Here is a 20683-nt window from a genome sequence, read left to right as displayed (position 1 = left end):
CCTGGTATGGAGGGTCTTAGCTATGAGGAGAGATTGGGTAGACTGGGGTTGTTCTCCTTGGAAAGACGGAGAATGAGGGGAGATCTAATAGAGGTATACAAGATTATGAAGGGTATAGATAGGGTGAACAGTGGGAAGCTTTTTCCCAGGTCGGAGGTGACGATCACGAGGGGTCACGGGCTCAAGCTGAGAGGGGCGAAGTATAACTCAGACATCAGAGGGACGTTTTTTACACAGAGGGTGGTGGGGGCCTGGAATGCGCTGCCAAGTAGGGTGGTGGAGGCAGGCACGCTGACATCGTTTAAGACTTACCTGGATAGTCACATGAGCAGCCTGGGAATGGAGGGATACAAACGATTGGTCTAGTTGGACCAAGGAGCGGCACAGGCTTGGAGGGCCGAAGGGCCTGTTTCCTGTGCTGTACTGTTCTTTGTTCTTTGTTCTTTGTTCCTCTTACAAGATCCATCCTGAAGCAACCTCTCAAGCCAGGCTTTTGATCACCCCTCCTGATATCCCCTTATTTTGGTTTGTGTCCACGTTTTCTTGCTGCTTCTGTGAAGTATCTTAGAGTGTTTTTCTGCAGTAAGTTTGCTGTGTAAAGGTGGCCACAGTTGCTCTCCCAACAATTATCTAGGTCGAATAGTTGTTTGATAAGATTTCTTTAAAAATGTTACATGCTGTTGAAGCTTTTTGTCTTGCACTCATCAGGACAGATTCACAAGAATACCGAATCTTAAAGGGAACAACAATTTTTGCTGCATGAGAAGAGAGTGCTGATTGGTGGACTCTAATTGGTTGAGGCATTGCCATGGAGAATGCACCAGGGAACTGTTAACTGCCAAGTTTTTGTAAACATGCAAAACAGGCAGGTCAAATCTGATTGGTCAAGGCATTGCCATGGGGAATGAACCAAGGATGGCTATTCCCGCCAAGCTATATTTTGTTGCATTGTTTTGTGCAATGAATGGTTTTGAAATGCAATGGCCATTGGTTCCATGAACAGAGGAATGTTGCAGATCTATTATTAAAGGATTTGTGCTCAGGCCTTCGTACAACTCTGCAGGGGTCAGTCCAGTTGTTAATTCCTTTCCTCATTCTGCCAAATGGCCAGGATATTGTAACCTCCGTCTTTCTGCTGTCATGATGCCCTCCTTGACAAACTAAAACAAGGCATTTCAATCTCCATGACTGGCACAGAATCAGTGGACAGGTTGCACCCAGCTTCCCATAACTAAACTCCTTCAGATCCTTAAACAAAGAACATTGAGTTTAGTTGATGTGCTTTTGTGATATTACTGCAATGTGACATTATCACCACAAGATGGTGTGTTACTCTGAAACACAGGTGACAAAGATCATAACATACAACAATGGTTGCCAAGTATTTTCTAATGTGACCAACCCGGTTTTTAAACTTGAAAATTAACCCCAGGTGCAAAAAGAAACTAAACAGCAGTAAAGCAACATATAATATTCAGTACATAATGATTAAAGTTTGCACATTATAGATCAAAATGGTTTGGTATCAGAGATGGCTGATTGGAATATATAGAATCCCTTCAGTGCGGAAAGAGGCCATTTGGTCCATTAAACCTGCACCAACAACAGTCCCATCCAGGCCCTATCCCCGTAACTCCATGCATTTACCCTAGCTAGTCCCCCTGACACTAAAGGGCAACTTAGCATCGCCAGTCCACCTAACCTATGCATCTTTGGACAGCTGCAGGACTTTGGGGAGGTCAGTTGAGATTCTCTGCTGCACCTCCATTTGATGGGTGAACAAGCCTATTCTGGATAGGCAAAGCCTGTCACAAATGCCGTGCATTAAGCTGTCCCTTGCCAATAGTGCGAGATGATCTCTGCTGATGTCTTTCTTGCAGGGCTGGGTCTGCTTTTGAGCTTCTAGAGCCACAGGCCTCTGGCCCAGAGCTGGTGTCGCCAATTGCATCAATCACCAGCCAGATTTCCCTCCTGTTGTGATTGAAATTTCAACACCTGCCATGGTGGGATTCGAACCTGGGTCCTCTGAGCTTTACCCTGGGGTCTCTGGATTACTAGTCCAGTGAGGTTACCACTATGCCACTGTTGTGGGAAAAATGCCACTTGTGAGTCAGACTTGAAGGTTTCAACAATACAGTTTTATTTAACGAAGCTTTGTGAAGTAAAGGCACTAACAAGCAGCAAAACCTTCTCTCAATGAGACAATAGGAGCGGTCCATCTTTATACCCTTTACACAATAGATGGACCGGACATCTAGCCATTATCACATCATTGTAATCAAGTAGGTGATCGATAGTTAAACACATAATCACATCGTTATAGACAAATACAGACAGATACAGACATAAGCATGTTAACATCGCATTGTTCTATGAATAGATACATTTCCTACGTCAGTGACTATCAATGACTTTAGTTTCAGTCTATTCATACAGTACTTGACAGTAATTGGTTTTCCTGCAGTTATGTATTCCCGATCCCACCTGTAGTTAATCTCATTATCTATCCCTATTGTCCTTATCTTTAAGCCCTGGCTGGCTTCCTGTAAGATTTGATTCCTGCATGTTTAACTTTGGATATCTGTCTGTCCTTTATGTTTTAATCTCAGGTGACTGTTTGTACTGAAAGTCAGTGTCTGTTTAATGTCTCTTTCCCAGGTGGCTGTTTGTGTGCCAGGCCATCATCCTATGTGTACCCATCTGTATATTTTTCCTCCTTCACCACTACCTCCTCTTACATACCATACCTTTGCCTTGGATTTCAGTCTTGATATGTTGAGGAGTTTTTTCATCTGATAATATGTCGAATACGCTCCTTCCATGTCTGCAGGGAAGGCATTAGTCAATAGGACAGAAAAGGATACCAAACAGAGACCAAGAGACGTGCAGGCAAAGGCAGGATTGGACACTGCCTGGCCTTCCAGGTTGGAAGAGGGGTTGTTCACAATCTCCATAGAATCCCTACAATGCAGAAAGAGGCCATTCGGCCCATCGAGCCTGCACCGGCAACAATCCCACCCAGGCCCTCTCCCCGTAACCCCACATATTTACCTTGCTAATCCCCTGGCCAATTTAGCATGGCCAATCAACCTAACTAGCACATCTATGGAGTTTGGGAGGAAACTGGAGCACCTGGAGGAAACTCACGCAGACACAGGGTGAATGTGCAAACTCCACACAGACAATGGCCTGAGGTCGGAATTGAACCCGGGTCCCTGGCGCTGTGAGGCAGCAGTGCTAACCACTGTGCCATGCCACCCCTGTTGTTGATTCTACAACCCGAATTGGGGTTGCAAGTCTTGGCAGAAATTTTCTGGCCATTTCTGCTGGTGGGATCTTCAGGTCCTGCTGATGGTGACACCCCCCACTTCCCGGGACTGGAAGATCCTACCACTGCCCAATGGCGGACTTCCTCCACCACTGCATGGGGAGGGGGGGGGGCGGGGGGGGAGGGGGGCAGAAAATCCCGCCCACAATTTGGGAACACCTGATGTTTAGAATTAGTTAATTCATCTCTCTCTCCATAAAGCTATGGTTTCCTGGCACAACATTGAGCTGCCTCTTGCGTTTTAACTCTCACCAGCTGATGTTTGGTCATTCATCTTGTGGTGAAATGCTTTCTGACTTCAATGGGTTTCCCAGCACAATAAAAGCCTGTAAGAAAGAAAGACTGACATCTATATAGTGCTCTTCACAGTCTCAGGACTTCCCAAAGCTCTTTACAGCCAATAAGGTCATTTTTTGAAGTGCAGTCAATGTGCAATTTGGGAAAATTATCACCCAATTTCTGCACGGCAAGCTCCCACAAATGTGATCAGTGATCAGTCTGGTTTGGTGGTGTTGATTGGGGGACAAATATTAGCCAGGACATTGGGGATAACCTTTTTGAAATAGAACCTTGAAATTTTCTCTGTCCATCTGAGAGAATAAACATCCTAACGTCTCCTGCTCACTCTCCATATCCTCGAACATTCATCACCTTCCAATATCCAAAACTTTATGGACTCATATCACTGTAAGAAGTCTCACAACACCAGGTTAAAGTCCAACAGGTTTATTTGGTATCACGAGCTTTCAGAGCGCTGCTCCTTCATCAGGTGAGAGATGAGGGAGCAGTGCTTGTGATTCCAAATAAACCTGTTGGACTTTAATCTGGTGTTGTGACTTCTTACTGTGTCCACCCCAGTCCAACGCCGGCATTTCCACATCTTATATCACTGTCACAGAATTCTACAATCTAACCACACTGAATTTGTAAGAACACTCCACTTCATCCCTTTTGTGATTATTTTAAATTGGTGCCCCCTTGTTACTGCCTGGTGACCAGTGGGGAAAATCTGTCACCTTATTATAACCCGTCACAATCCTGGTGACATTTAATTCATCCCCTAACCTTCTCAACTTCAGTGAAAGATGTCCTAATTTACTATACTGGCTTACCCAAGCTAACTGAGACCCAATTAAGGTCCTGTACCAGTTCATCACATCCCCTTGGTTTTATATTCCATGTCCCTGGACCCAAAACCAATGTCTTTGTCACTGGTGAATGGGTTTTCACTATGTTGGTCTGTGGTTGTCCACAGCAAAGTATGTCTGCTTCTCCACTCCATTTCGGATATCAACAGCAGCCTTTCATGTTTCCTTGGCCAGTTTGTCTCCTCGTTCTGCAGCCAGGTTTTCACTTTAGATGGTGTTGGGTTAGCCTTTTCTACCCACTTGGTATTCCATGGAATCCCTTCATATCCTCCTTGGGTTCTGCAATAACCGTCTGACTCTATATTCAGCCGAAGAGTGTAGAATCTAAGCATTATCGATCTCGCCTCAAAATTCAGTGCTTTGAATCATAGAGTCTTTGCAGTGCAGAAGGAGGCCATTTGGTCCATCAAATATACACCGACTCACCGACAGAGCATTTTAATAGCCCCCTCCCCAAGTAACCCTGCACATTTACCATGGTTAATCCCCCTAACCTCACACCCTTAGACACTAAGGGGCAATTGAGCATGGCCAATTCATCCAAGCTGCACATCTTTGGACTGTGGGAAGAAACCGGAGCACCCGGAGGGAACCCACACAGACACGGGGAGAACGTGCAAACTCCACACAGACAGTGACCCAAGGCTGGAGTCAAACCTGGGTCCCTGGTGCTGTGAGGCAGCAGTGCTAGCCAGTGACCAGAGTCTTTGAGAGGTATCCTGACCACAGCAAGAAGCAGCTTAGCTTTGGATCAATACTTTAGCAAAAGGTCTGTCACCTAGCGGCACAAGGAGGCCTCTGCCACCTCCAAGCCCTGCTCCAAATCAAATACTATCCTGATTTGGAACTGTATTTCCATTCCTTCATCATCATGGGTGAAAGTTCAGGAACTCCCTCCCTATTTTTTCATCTGCCCATGGTTTTGAGAGGGGTGGGTGGGGGGTGTATGTATTGTGAGCCACAAAGCATCCCAACTGTGTGGGACAGGATAGGTGGGTCTTTACCTGTCATAGAATCATAAAATCCCTACACTGCAGAAAGAGGCCATTTGGCCCATCGAGTCTGCACCGATAACAATCCTATCCAGGCCCTCTCCCCGTAACACCACATATTTACCCTGCTAATCCCCCTGACACGAAGGGGCAATTTAGCATGGCTGATCAACCTTAACCTGCACGTCTTTGGACTGTGGGAGAAACTGGAACACACGGAGGAAACCCACGCAGACATGGTGGGAACATGCAAACTCCACACAGACAGTGACCCAAGCTGGGAATCGAACCTGGGTCCCTGGCGCTGCGAGGCAGCAGTGCTAACCACTGTGCCACCGTGCTGGGCTCAGGTGAATATAAAAGATTCCTGGGATTATTTCGAAGAAGAGTAGAGGTGTTCTCCCTGGTGGCCAGACAAATATTTATCTTTCATAGGCTCAGAGTCAATAAAACTGCAGACCATGCCCCAGGGAAGGGGATGAAAGTGTACGATGCATTGACACGCACCACAAAATTGATGAGATACAAGAGTTTGGAAAGTTTGGTTTGGAAAGAAACCAAAATGAAGGCTGAAAGAGATCTGTGAGCATTGCTGCCTCACAGCGCCAGGGACCAGGGTTCGATTCCTGGCTTGGGTCACTGTCTGTGCGGAGTCTGCACGTTCTCCCCGTGGTCTGCGTGGGTTTCCTCCAGGTGCTCCAGTTTCCTCCCACAGTCCGTAAGATGTGCTGGTTAGGTGCGTTGGTCATGCTAAATTCTCCCTCAGCGTATCCGAACAGGTGTCAGAGTGTGGTAACTAGGGGATTTTCACAGTGACTTCATCGCGGTGTTAACGTAGTGTAATTGGGGAGTATGGGGTGTCAGGGAGGGGAAACATGTCACGTCCTTTTCAGGGCAGTTTGTCCACCTTTGGTCCCCACCTGGCACTCAGCTCTCACTTGTGGCTCCGCGTAGTTTGCATGCAACAGCGGCCACACCCCGGGCAACGGCTTCGACAAGCCGGCTAAACCAGGTGAGGGTAGCCGATGGGTCTCAACCCTCGGTGAATTAGGGAGTTGTCTATCCCAGCATGTAAAGACAGACTCCGGCGGATCGAGCGGACGAGACCAATGGAAGGACCAATGGTCGAGAAGGCGGTCTCTGCAAGCGTTGTGGAACACGAAGAGCAGGACAAGACACAGAAGATGTCCTGGTCACCCACTGCGCCTAGTCCCATCTCCAGCCGTCTCGACTCTTGTCTTGCCACTGGATCCAGATGGGAATTGGGAAGAGAGAGTGAGGCTGACGCTGCGCAACTCTCCCTCACTTTAATCCAAATCAATGTGCTAGTCTCGACACCATCATCACCTGTTCTGTTCAACCTTTGAAGTCCTGTGGCGATGGGCGAGTGACGAAGCAGCAGGTGTGGATACACTGGGAGCTGTAGTCACGGACCTGCACACAGGTGGCCCAGGTCTAATGGTCATTTTCCGCTGACTGAAGCAGCAGTGAAACTCAGCGTCTACCTGGGCGAATAAGCAGCCCTCTTCAGGAACGCACTGCTCACCTCCGTAGAATGAGGAAGGGGTTAGAAAGGTGCCCTAAACATTGCCTGCTTCACTACACCCTGGCCAGTTTACCGCGGCTGGCGGGGATCCCATCTTGCGGTCGAACAAACAAAATAAAACACAAGGTGACACCGCTCACCATTGGCACTTGGAACGTGCGCACGCTTTTGGACACTTAAGCGCGAGCTGCGCAAGTCCAGAGCCACCAGCGCAACAACTACAGCGCCTACACAAGTCTGCCCAATCTGTGCCAGGACATTCCGTGCCCGAGTTGGCCTGATCAGTCATCTTCGGACACACCGCACCCAGCCTCAAAATGACTAATGGTGTTGAGGTCCTCATCGACGACGGTGGACGAACAACAACAATGTAAGCCTGCTTGTGACACTAATAAATAAACTAAAATTAAACGAAATAAACTTTAAAAAAACGTTTTCCTCAATCCCAATCACTCTGTCATAAACTGGCTGGAAAAGTGTGTGAATGTTGGGAAAATTGGGCTCAGTTGTGAAGACTTGCTTGGTTGAATAGCCGATCAAGATTGACCACCTAGACTCACACAGTAAATATTGACCTGTTAGATGATGTACTGACCACAGCTACATCCATACAAGAAAGTGTGTGATCGAATCAGTGATCGATAGAGATGGGACTGTGGAATGAGTGACTGAGACATTCTTGCTGACGCCTCGCCTCAGTGAGTTGCCAGAGTCACCAAGCTTTTACTCATTTGCCGACCGCTTGCTCCCGTCCCCCTCGTCACTGGAGTGTAAACGGCAGTTAAATAACCCAGGCGTTAAGACCCGGAGGAGCCCTGAGTCAGGGAGCAGGAGTTGGTGTACCATCTGGAGTGTGTTTTAATCAGACTTTTACTGGGGGAGCAGTTGGAAAGTTCCAACAAGCGGATCTGGTAAGAAAGATCAATGTATATATACTAGAAATTAAGTGTGTGGGGGGGCGAGCCTTCAGCACACCCCAAATGTAGACCGGTCACTAACTCCTGTTTTGTACTTTTCCTGCACTCTGATCACATCAAGCTCCGGCTGGAATCTCAAAGGCAACTGGCTTTCGTATAGGAACATAGGAATACGATATCTGTTTGTGAAATAAGTTAGGACCTCCAGGGAGTGGTACAGATTTACTGTAAATGAGGAGGGAGTGGGGAAATCAGGGCAGTAGGGAGAGTGCGTTTTGTGTAAAACTTTTTTCTTTGTCCCAGTTAGAGACAAGGCAGGAATTATCCTGTGAGGTGTGAACTCCTGGGCTCCAGTATTGTAGAGTCTGTGCCTCTCTCTAACTGCCCACCCAAAAATACTTCAGCCTGATTCATACAGATATTACTTTTGGTGAAGTGTAGCTTCCTAGTTGAATCAAACGCTTGGAAAAACAAAATTAAGTGAAGAATGCTTGAAAAATAAAACGGCAAGTCAGAAGCCACAGTTCTTTGTTCTCTCTGGGAGCTGGAGCTGGAGGTGGGGGAGGTGTGTGTGTGTGTGTGTGTGTGGATGGGGAGAGGGTTGGAGGATACTCAGTAATTACACCCAGATGTGTGCTCCAGCAACTGCAGATCTGCCAGAACACAGCAAGACTCCTGCAGAGAAAGCTGAACTGTGAGGCTCCTCAGTGACACACAACTGGCTTGCTGCCCTGAAAGGGCCTGGAATCTCATCCAGGGATCTCCCGCGGGATCGGCTCCATTTTACCAATGGAGATGCTGCTTCTAAATCATGCCCGGCGCATTTTGCCCCGTCATGTTGTCAACAACCATCTTAACACCTCTTAACGTAGTACAGATGTCCCAAAGTGCATCGCAGGAGCTTTAGTGAACAGCACTCGACATTGGGTCACCTGAGGAGATGTTGGGTTAGGTGACTAAAAGCTTGGTCAATGACCCACAGAATCTCTACTATTTAGAAAGAGGCCATCCGTCCCATCGGGTCTGCACCGACCGTCCAAAAGAGCATCCCACCCGGGCCCTCTCCCCTCTGCCCTCTCCCCGTTACCCCGTGTATTTACCATGGTTAATCCACATAACCCACATATCTTTGGACACTACGGGACAATTTAGCATGGCCACTCCACCAAATCTGCACAAGGGCGGCACAGTGGTTAGCACTGCTGCCTCACAGGTCCCGGGTTGAATTCTGGCCTCTGGTCACTGTCTGTGTGGGGTTTGCACGTTCTCCCCGTGTCAGCGTGAGTTTTTCCAGGTGCGCCGGTTTCCTCCCACAGTCCAAAGATGTGTGGGTTGGGTCGATTGGCCACGCTAAATTGCCCCTTAGTGTCAGGGGGACTAGCAGGGTAAATAGACATAGAAACCCTACAGCACAGAAAGAGGCCATTCGGCCCATCGAGTCTGCACCGACCACAATCCCACCCAGCCCCTACCCCCATATCCCTACATATTTACCCACTAATCCCTCTAACCTACACATCTCAGGACACTAAGGGCAATTTTTAGCATGGCCAATCAACCTAACCCGCACATCTTTGGACTGTGGGAGGAAACCGGAGCACCCGGAGGAAACCCACGCAGACACGAAGAGAATGTGCAAACTTCACACAGACAGTGACTCAAGCCGGGAATCGAACCCAGGTCCCTGGAGCTGTGAAGCAGCAGTGCTAACCACTGTGCTACTGTGCCACCCTAATACACGGGATTACGGTAATAGGACGTAGGTGGAATTGTGGTTGGTGCAGACACTTTGGGCCGAATGGCCTGCTGCACTGTAGGGATTCTATTCAATGATCTTTGGACACTAAGGGACAATTTAGCATGGCCAATCCACCTAGCCTGCACATCTTTGGAGTGGGTTTCAAGAACCATTTTATAGGAGAGTTTTAAGGAGGGAATTACGGAGCTTCGGGCAAAGGCAGCTGAAGGCACGGCTGTCAATGGTGGAGTGTGGGATGCACATGATACCAGAGATGTGCACCTATCTCCTAAACCATACAGAAAGCTCACCGATCCTATCAAAACCAGGTGCTAAACGGGGTAAATAACAATTTATTTAAGAAAGGATTCTTTCATGGGATGTGGACATCGCTAACTAGTCCAGCATTCATTGTCCATCCCTAATTGCCCTTGTGAACCGCTGCAGTCCATGTGGTGTAGGTATACCCAGCAAGAGTTTTAACAACACCAGGTTAAAGTCCAACAGGTTTATTTGGTAGCAAATACCATTAGCTTTCGGAGCGCTGCTCCTTCGTCAGATGGAGTGGAAATGTGCTCTCAAACAGGGCGCAGAGACACAAAATCAAGTTACAGAATACTGAGTAGAATGCGAATCCCTACAACCAACCAGATCTTAAAGATACAGACAATGTGGGTGGAGGGAGCATTAAGCACAGGTTAAAGAGATGCGTATTGTCTCCAGACAGGACAGCCTGCAAGTCCAGGAGGCAAGCTGTGGGGGTTACTGATAATGTGACATAAATCCAACACCCCGGTTTAGGCCGTCCTCATGTGTGCGGTATACCCACAGTGCTGTTAGAGAGTTCCAGGATTTTGACCTTGGGATGGTGCCAGAGGACTGGAGGGTTGCAATTGTTATAACATTATTCAAAGCAGTTTAATGATGGTGGTGGGGAAACTTTGGGACATAATATTCTAGGAGAAAATAAACAGAGACTTGACAAATGAACAAGTAAAGGAGAGCCAACACAGATTTGTTCAGGGCAAAGCATGTCTCCCTTGGTTTAATTTGTTGATAAAGTAACAGAGAGGGTGTCAAATTTTATAATGCTCTGCCTTGGGGCACGAACAATGCTTTGTAATTACAAATTTGACTTTGGGTGAGGACGGCGCAGTTGATGTTGTGTATATGGACTTACAAAATGTGTTTGATAAAACACCACATTAGAGGCTTGTGGACAAAATTGGAGCCTGCGGGATAAAAAAAAGGATAGATAGTACGGATATAAAATTGACTAAGGGATAGACAACAAAGTTGTGGTGAATGGGTGTGTAGCTGGCTGTTTTTCAGACTCGAGGAGATATCCTGTGGGGCTCATCAGGGTTCATTCCTAGAAACACTGCTGGTTTTGATATACATTAATGACTCAAATGTACACAGCACTATTTCGAAATTTACAAATGTCACTCAAGAACAAGGAGAGTGGGTCTAAGCTGAACTGCTGCAGACTGGATGGGCCAAATGGCCTTCTCTTGTGCTGTACTACTCTACAATTCTTTGACAGCGAGTGGCTTACGGTACCAAGATGCTCTACTGCAGTGCCACATTGTGCGTTATTGACTTCTGATACTGGGCGGCACAGTGGCACAGTGGTTAGCACCGCTGCCTCACTGCGCCAGGGACCTGGGTTCGATTCCCGGCTTGGGTCACTGTCTGTGCGGAGTCTGCACGTTCTCCCCGTGTCTGCGTGGGTTTCCTCCGGGTGCTCCGGTTTCCTCCCACAGTCCGAGAGACATGCTGGTTAGGTGCATTGTCCATGCTAAATTCTCCCTCCGAGTACCTGAACAGGCGCCGGAGTGTGGCCACTAGGGGATTTTCACAGTAACTTCATCGCAGTGTTAATGTAAGCCTACTTGTGACACCAACAAATAAACTTTAAACTCTCATTATAAAGTAAAGTATATTTATTAGGCACAGGTAAGGCTTACATTAACACTGCAATGAAGTTACTGTGAAATTCCTCTAGTCGCCACACTCCGGCGTCTGTTTGGGTCAATGCACCCTAACCAGCACGTCTTTCAGATTGTGGGAGGAAACCGGAGCACCCGGAGGAATCCCATGCAGACACGGGGAGAACGTGCAGACTCCGCACAGACAGTGACCCAAGCCGGGAATCGAACCCGGGTCTCTGGCGCTGTGAAGCAGCAGTGCTAACCACTGTGCCACAATGCTGCCCATTGTGTGCAAGGCAGGTGATTCTTCCCAAGCCACTGTGGCCCTTCTTTGTCGTGCAGCTTCCTTGTTGCCTGTGGCTGCTCTTGAACGATCCCTCATCCCTCCCCCTCCTCAGGAATCACTTTGAACTGTTAGCTTGCCCGAGGCAGCTGTATTCCTGGTTGATTTTGTGGTCCATTCATTTGTAAAGTGCTCACTACATCAGGCTGAAGAAATAAAGCAGCTTTCTTTACTTCTGGGGAAACTGGATGCTAAGAAATTTGGCAACGCCTTGTCTTAGAGCTCTCAGTCAAAAGTACAAGGGCCATTGGTAAGAAAATGGTGGAATTTGATAATACAATTTGTTGGACTCTCTCCTTCAGAATCCCAAAGTTGGAAAGTGTAAAGGTGTAAAGTTGCCTGTGGTCACCGCTTCCTTGGCATAACCAAAGATTCTGACTCCTTCAATCCCGTGGCCTTCCACCCTCACCAAAGTGGGTAATCCTCATGTGCGAGATCAGACAAGAATGGCATAGGGTCATACAATGCAGAAGAGGCCCTTTGGCCCATCAAGTCTGGGATTGGCATTGGGATTTTTAGGGACTGTTTCTGTTCAGTCAGATTTATTGGCCTTCACTCAACCTCCACATGTGGATTTTTCAGTAAAATCCTGGCGAATCACACACACACACATCCCGCCCCCCAAGCCCAGTATTGCTGCCCTGGCCGAGTCGAGCTAACACAGTAAGAAGTCTCACAACACCAGGTTAAAGTCCAACAGGTTTATTTGGTAGCAAAAGCCACAAGCTTTCGGAGCGCTGCTCCTTCATCAGGTGAGTGGGAGTTGTGTTCACAAACAGGGTATATATAGACACAAACTCAACTTACAAGATAATGGTTGGATTGCGAGTCTTTACAGGTAATCAAGTCTTAAAGGTACAGACAATGTGAGTGGAGAGAGGGTTAAGCACAGGTTAAAGAGATCAAGTTGAGCTAACACCAGCTCACTAACTATGTCCTGGATACTGGACGTATCTGTGATTTCAGGGGAGCTGAAGGAGGTACCCAATGCAGAAATCCGGACAGTGCGCATGTGGCTGGAGAGGCAGCCAAAACATACAACCTCTCCTCATAACTGGGATAGCCTGCTGTAGAAACAGGAGGAACAACTGTGAGATTCCTGAAGAACCAATGCAATAAATAACCGCAGAATGAATCCCCTTGACTTAAGGGTGTGAATACGACCAAATCACCAGAATATTGTGAATCTCTAAAAAGTGCCAGATAAATTGACAATGTGCGATCTACACTCATATAAACTTGCTCCTTGGATTGGCCAAGTTGGACATCAACTGGTCCAGGCAGTGGGCGGTTGTCCAACCGGACTGACCGCCCCTCTACCGTGGCTACGCTCACAGCTGGGTGACCTTGGCGAGGGAGCATGCGGTGTCCACCAACATGCTTCAGGCTTTCCATGATCAGTGGGCCGCACAGTGCGGGGGGGGGGGGGTGGTGTTAGGGTGCATCATCACCCCCCCTCGGGAATAACATTTTGATTAATTCACTAAGTACCCTTTTTGATGTTTTATTTTAGTTCCAGTGCCCCACCAGGGTCTGTCACCACTGTAATTTTTGTTGAATTTATTGATTATTGCTTTCTTAAAAATAGTATGTACCCTTAAACCCTGGCAGTATGAGGTCTGAAGATTACCTGGGTTCAGATTCTATTCACCAGTAACTTGCACTCAACATGTCACTTTGCTCAGTGGAGAAGACAGATGGACACCCGGTCAAAAAGAACATTTCAAACAGCATGGATGGAAGAGAAAGGACTATAGTAAGATTTTGAAAGCAGGAGTGAGGCCATAAGACATAGGAGCAGAATTAGGCCACTCGGCTCAGAGTCTGCTCATGGCTGATATTTTTCTCATCCCCATTCTCCTGCTGTTTCCCCATAACCCCTGATCCCCTTATTAATCAAGAACCTATCTATCTCTGTCTTAAAGACACTCAATGACCCGGCCTCCACAGCCTTCTGCGGCAAAGTGTTCCACAGATAAAGTGGAGTAATTATGCAAAGGCATTCCTGACAGCAAGGGGCTTGGTAGCCACCAATGCCAGAGCAATGAAAATGGAGGACAGTGTTGGTTAACTATGGGAATGAGGATAAGAATCATAGAATCCCTACAGTGCAGGAGGAGGCCATTCTGCCCATCGAGTCTGAACCGACCACAATCCCACCCAGGCCCTATCTCCGTAACCCCACATATTTACCCCACTAATCCCTCTAACCTACGCATCCCAGGACACTAAGGGGCAATTTAGTGTGGCCAATGCACCTAACCTGCACATTTTTGGAGTGTGGGAGGAAACCGGAGCACCCGGAGGAAACCCACGCAGACACAGGGAGAACATGCAGACTCCACACAGACAGTGACCCAAAGCCGGGAATCAAAACCGGAGCTGTGAGATAGCAGTGTCAGAATCATAGAGGTTTACAGCATGGAAACAGGCCCTTCGGCCCAACCTGTCCATGCCGCCCAGCTTTTAACCACTAAGCTAGTGCTATCCACTGTGCCACTATGCTGCCCGTAAGGCTGAAGGTTTGCTGAGGGACAGCGGTTGAAGTTATTTAGAGACGAAGATACTGGGGTTGATTGGTAAGGGTGCAAGGAGCCAGTAAAAACCAGTAAGAAACCAAGAGAGAAAATGCTGGATAATCTCAGCAGGCCTGGCAGCATCTGTAAGGAGAGAAAAAAGGTTTCAGATTCCAGCATCCACAGTAATTTGCTTTTAAAAACCAGTAAGACCTGGGCCAGCTGAAGGATAGGTCAGAATCTTGGCATCAGAGGAGAGAACTGGTGGGGGCAGAATATGGAGCGAGAATTGAAAATCCCAAATAGCTGCCTCAAAGATAGCTGCTGGGATCTTGTGCGAGGGCAGGGACAGAGACAACAGAAGGTCGCTTAGACCCATCAGCCCAGAGGCAGTAGTCTGCTGCATCTCGCACCTTCCCGTTCTTTCACAGCATCCTCCTTCCTCAGGAGTTTATGTGTCTCTCTCTCTCTCTCTCTCTAGTTGTGAGCTGCCCCGTAAATACCCAGAGGAGGAGGCCAGGCTGCTGAGATTTCCTGTGGAGACAGTACGACCTGTCTCAGAGTCCCCTGGAGTCTGGGTGAGGAAAATCCTCACCTCACCCAGGGGTCCCAGATCTGTTCAGAGACCCGTGCTGAGAAGTGCGTGGACATCAAGTCAGGATTGAGTTATGTTCCCTTATGGAAAGGCTGCAGGCACTGGCTGCCTACAGGGGCACTTGGGCAAGGAGTCGGTGCCTGAAAGACCAAAGCACTGTCAGGACAGCAGGGTGGAGGGGAGAGTTCTGGGTCATGTATATGCTTATATTTACTTGCATATAACGTGTGGGTTTTGGATACACGATGTGGAGATGCCGGCGTTGGACTGGGGTAAACACAGTAAGAGTTTTAACAACACCAGGTTAAAGTCCAATGGGTTTATTTGGTAGCAAATGCCATTAGCTTCAGAGCCCTGCTCCTTCGTCAGATGGAGTGGATATCTGCTCCCAAACAGGGCATACAGAGACACAAAATCAATTTACAGAATACTGATTAGAATGTGAATCTTTACAGCTAATCAAGTCTTGATTGGAAGCAGATATCCACTCCATCTGACGAAGGAGCAGGGCTCCGAAAGCTAATGGCATTTGCTACCAAATAAACCTTTTGGACTTTAACCTGGTGTTGTTAAAACTCTTATTTTGGATACACACCAGAGAACACTTATTTTGGTACGGTAATCCAAATTCAATTTTGTTGATCTGCTTTCTTCCATTGGCCCTGTTCCAATATTTATCACCTTTTCCTTAAATGTAAATATCAACGGCTCCACGTCACCATTGGAATCACAGAACGTTTATAGCAGAGAAAGAGATCACTTGGTTCATTGTGTGTGTGGTGGCTGATAAACGAGCCATCCAGCCTGTTCCTACCTTCCAGCATTTGGTCTGAGTCCCGCAGGTGTCCAGGTGCATACCCAGACACCTTTTATAGGAGTTGAAGATTTCTGCCTCTACCAGCCTTCCAGGCAGTGCATTCCAGACCCGCACAACCCTCTGGATGGAAATGTTTTTCTTCATATCCCCTCTAATCCTTCTACCAAACGCTTTAAATCCTTGCTCCCTTGTCACTGATCTCTCTGCCATTCCTTGCTGCAATAGCGCCGCACCCAGAATATTTCTCCTAAGCTCACTCTTTTAAATTGGCTGTCCCTTGTCAATCATAAAATCCCTACAGTGCAGAAAGAGGCCGTTCGGCCCATCGAGCCTGCATCGACAACAATCCCACCCAGTCCCTATTCCCATTACCCCACGTATTTACCCTGCTAATCCCCCTGACGCTAAGGGACAATTTTATCATGGCCAATGCACCTAACCTGCACATCTTTGGAGTGTGGGAGGAAATCGGAGCACCTGGCGGAAACCCACGCAGACACGGGGAGAACGTACAAACTCCACACAGTCACCCAAGGCTGGAATTCAACCTGGGTCCCTGGCGCTGTGAGGCAGCAATGCTAGCCATAGTGTGCTGCCCTATGACCCACCAATCAGTAAAAGTAGCCTTTTTATCCCTTGCTTTGCTTATGAAGTTTGGGAGTATATAATAGTTATGCTTCTGGACTGGTGATCCAGAGGTTTGGAGCAATGATTCAGAGACACCCCAACATGGCAACTGGAGAAATTAAATTCAGTTATTAAATCAGTTTTTATCCTGAATAAAAGGCTTGTCTCGGTAATAGTGACCTTGATACTGGCTAATTATTGTAAAAGAACTCATCTGGTTTGCTAAGGTCCTTTAGGGAAGGAAATCCGCCATCCTTACCTGGTCTGGTACTCACAGCAATGAGGTTAACTATTATCTGCGTTCTGGAATGACCTAACAAGCTGCTCAGTTAAAGTCAGCTTCTACCAACAAATACTATCATCAGAAGGACTGCAACGGTTGAAGAAAGTTGCTCACCAACACCTTACCGAGGAGATGTAAGCCTGGGCAATAAATGCTGCCTGTAGTACCTTAGAAAGGGTGATGACCACCAAGGGGAGTAACACCAAAACAATTTATTAATTGTAACAACTATTTACAAAGACTGAGAAAGATGCTACCAATAGTTATGACTCCCAAGTCCCAGACTTCCAGGGCTCAGCCCCAGGATTCGTGAACTTTGGCCCAATTGGCAGAATGGGTTACATGACCATCCAAATGCTTGCAACTCCACTGGCCAGTGATGCTCACGTCTTTTGATGAATTAAAAAACTAAATAAATTTAGACTCTGTTCTAAATTTCCTTATCCCCGTTCCAGTGGAAGTAGTACCAATATCTCAAGTTGCTCCTGGTTACCTGGTTAACCCTGCTGAATCTACACAATGCACTTTCAATGGCTTTAATCTCCATGTTATTGTGCAGAACCTCATACAGGCACTCTCACTGTGCCATAGCCATTGAATTGTGCAAACTTATCATTATCCTTGTCATCCTATTCCAAACTCCCAATTATAAAACTCAGAATGTGATGTGTCTTTCTTATGGATTTATCTACATGTATTCGGGCTTTCAAGAAAACATGTACATACATCAGCAACTACACTTCCACAGTACTTTATTGACTGTGAAGCACTTTGAGATGCCCTGTGGTCAGGAAAAGTACTATAAACAAGGATGTATGTTTGCATACATAAGCAGAAAATGCTGGAAAATCTCAGCAGGTCTGACAGCATCTGTGGAGAGAGAATAGAGCCAACTTTCCGAGTCTGGATGACCCCGGGTCAGACCTGCTGAGATTTTCCAGCATCGGCAGTGTTTTGAATCATAGACTCCCTACTGAGCGGAAGGAGGCCATTCGGCCCATCGAGTCTGCTTTGACCACAATCCCACCCAGGCCCCATCCCCACAACCCCATATATTTACTCCGCTAATCCCCTGACACTAGGGTCAATTTAGCGTGGCCAATCGATCTAACCTGCACATCTTTGCCTTTATATTAGGTACATGTGCCTATGTATGTGGATGTACCTGGGTTCATTGTGCGCAGGTATCTTAACTACAACCGTTTGCACAAGTTGTATGAGTCCCGTTACTTGAAGCTCTGAAAAAGAATCATATGGACGTGAAATATTAACTCTATTTCTCTCTCCACAGATGCTGCCAGACCTGCTGAGTTTTTCCAGCATTTTCGGGTTTTATTTCAGATTTCCAGCATCTGCAGTATTTTGCTTTGGTATTATTGTACAAGTCCTATTGTACCGACTTGCAGGGAACTCACTGTTTTTCCCTGCCCATGCTAAAGACCTGGATAATTGTGTTCAGTGGCATGGGCCAGTTGATGCGAGAGGTTCCTGAGCACCACGTATAACAGTTCCCTCACTTTGCGACATCCTTGTCCCCTTCATTATTTCATTGAATCGTTTATATTCTGTAACCGAGTTCAGCCTCAGCCACTGTCCCCATCCAAAACCACGACATTCAACAATTAAGGAGGTAAAAAATAAGCTGTGTGTTTGGGGAAAACAAGTCCAGCTTCTGTCTGATGCTGTTTCACAGAGCATCATTACACACATTTGTCGATGGCACAGATGGGATTCGAATCCCCCGCACTGGGGGGAAGGGGGAACCTGAGCTTTGAATTGTCGCCTGTGGGGTTGTTCTGCCTGCAGCTGCATTGGTGGAGAGTTTAGCAGATTGTTCATTGGTCTCTGTTGTTGTGTTTAAGCTTCAAACAGTGTGGGGGTGGAGAGGACACTGGGAGCCGTTCTGTCTGATCTAATCTGAGGAACTCTCAGATATTTTCCTGCTAACGCCCCTCTATCTGTTCTCCCATGATAGTGTGCCTGGAATTCTAACAACCCCACAAGCACATCTTGACTGCGGACATGGCTGCAAGAACCGCCTGCCTCGTCCTCCTCTGCCTGCCCAGTGAGTACATAAACATGAAGTCAAAAATACTTCTCTTCAATAACCTGCATTCCAGCTGAACGCATCCTCTCTCTTTCATCCTTGCCTCACTTTGCTGCTGTTAGTTGATTCTAGGTTGGCAGTACAGTTGGCCTTGGGTAGAGCCCCCGGGGGTAGGTAATGTATAATCAAGTCAATTCTGATCTTGATTCAGTTACCTCTGCTGCACAGTATGTGTGGAAGGGTCTAGGGCCAGGATGGGAATGAGATCCACCGTAATGTCTCCTTGGTTGAATGGACACTCCTAGATTGGGCTCATTTTTTTTGGGGGGGAGGGGGGAGGGGGGGGGGGGGAGCCAGGTACTGTTAGCTGTTGCATGGAACTGTACCCCAAGAAGGAGCAACACACTCGGGAAGCAGGGAGAGAACTGTTACAAAAATGTCAAAGGAATGGTTATATTCCATATAATGCATGACAGCCACATCCAATTACATTTTAGCTCTATCCCAATAGAAGCAACCGGAATAGTTTCGACTGTCTATTGTTCTTTTGAATTGGAACTGCAAAGCAATATTCAAAAGTTCTCTTTGCTGCACCCATCTTTTCCTTTTGGGAGAAGACCTTTTGATGAAGGATGTGAAGCACAGGGTTGGACCTGCAATACTCAGTCAAACTGTATATGACCAGGGTCTTCCCAACGGGCGGCATGGTGGCACAGTGGTTAGCACTGCTGTCTCACAGCGCCAGGGATACCTGGGTTCAATTCCCGGCTTGGGTCACTGTCTGTGTGGAGTTTGCACATTCTCCCCGTGTCCATAAGACCATAAGAAATTGGAGCAGAATTAGGCCACTCGGCCCATCGAGTTTGCTCCGCCATTCAATCGTGGCTGATATTTTTCTCATCCCCATTCTCCTGCCTTTTCCCCATAACCCTTGATCCCCTTATTAATCAAGAACCTAGCTATCTCTGTCTTAAAGACACTCAATGACCCGGCCTTCACAGCCTTCTGCAGCAAAGAGTTCCACAGATTCACCACTCTCTGGCTGAAGAAATTCTTCCTCATCTCTGTTTTAAAGGATCGTCCCTTTAGCCTGAGGTTGTGCCCTCTGGTTCTAGTTTTTCCTACTAGTGGAAACATCCTCTCCATGTCCACTCTATCCAGGCCTCGCAGTATCCTGTAAGTTTCAATAGGATCCTCCCCTCATCCTCAACCATTCCTCATAAGACAAGCTCTTCATTCCAGGGATCATTCTTGTGAACCTCCTCTGGACTCTTTCCAAGGCCAGCAGATCCTTCCTTAGATATGGGGCCCAAAACTGCTCACAGTACTCCAAATGGGGTCTGACCAAATGGTGTCTGCGAGGGTTTCCTCTAGGTGCTCCAGTTTCTTCCCACAGTCCAAAGATGTGCAGATTGGTTGAATTGGCAATGCTAAATTACCCCTTAGTGTCCCAGGATATACATGTTAGGGGGACTAACGGGGTAAATACATAGGGTTATGGGGTAAGCCTGGGTAAGAGTCAGTGCACATTCTCCCCTTGTCTGCATGTGTTTCCTCCGGGTGCTCCGATTGCCTCCCACAGTCTAAAGATGTGCAGGTTAGGTGGATGGCCATGCTAAATTGCCCCTTAGTGTCCAAAGGTGTGTAGGTTTGGGAGGTTAGCAGCATAAATACATGGGGTTACGGGGATAGGGCCTGAGTAAGATGTTCTATTAGAGAGTTGGTGCAGACTTGATGGGCCGAATGGCCTCCATCTGCACTATGATTCTAACTGGGGTAGGGGATTAAATTGGAGGAATAGGCCCATGTTGGTTGACACAAGAATGTTCCTGACAAGCTGACAGGCACAGAT

General features: G+C 47.3%; 1 protein-coding gene across 1 annotated transcript in view; it reads left to right on the top strand.

The window, feature by feature from the left end:
• Positions 1–7794: 7794 nt before the first annotated feature.
• mfap2 (microfibril associated protein 2) overlaps positions 7795–20683 on the top strand; it is a 41174-nt gene continuing 28285 nt past the window's right edge. The window contains exons 1-2 of the mRNA XM_078238969.1: positions 7795–7925; positions 18760–18849. Coding sequence (XP_078095095.1) covers positions 18807–18849 — 43 coding nt within the window. The 5' untranslated portion in view covers positions 7795–7925; positions 18760–18806. The remainder of the gene's footprint in view (positions 7926–18759; positions 18850–20683) is intronic.

Source organism: Mustelus asterias, chromosome 22, assembly GCF_964213995.1.
Source record: "Mustelus asterias chromosome 22, sMusAst1.hap1.1, whole genome shotgun sequence".
In the NCBI taxonomy this organism is placed as follows: domain Eukaryota; kingdom Metazoa; phylum Chordata; class Chondrichthyes; order Carcharhiniformes; family Triakidae; genus Mustelus; species Mustelus asterias.
Note: the sequence above shows the minus strand (reverse complement) of the source record. Positions and strands in the feature narration are given on the sequence as shown.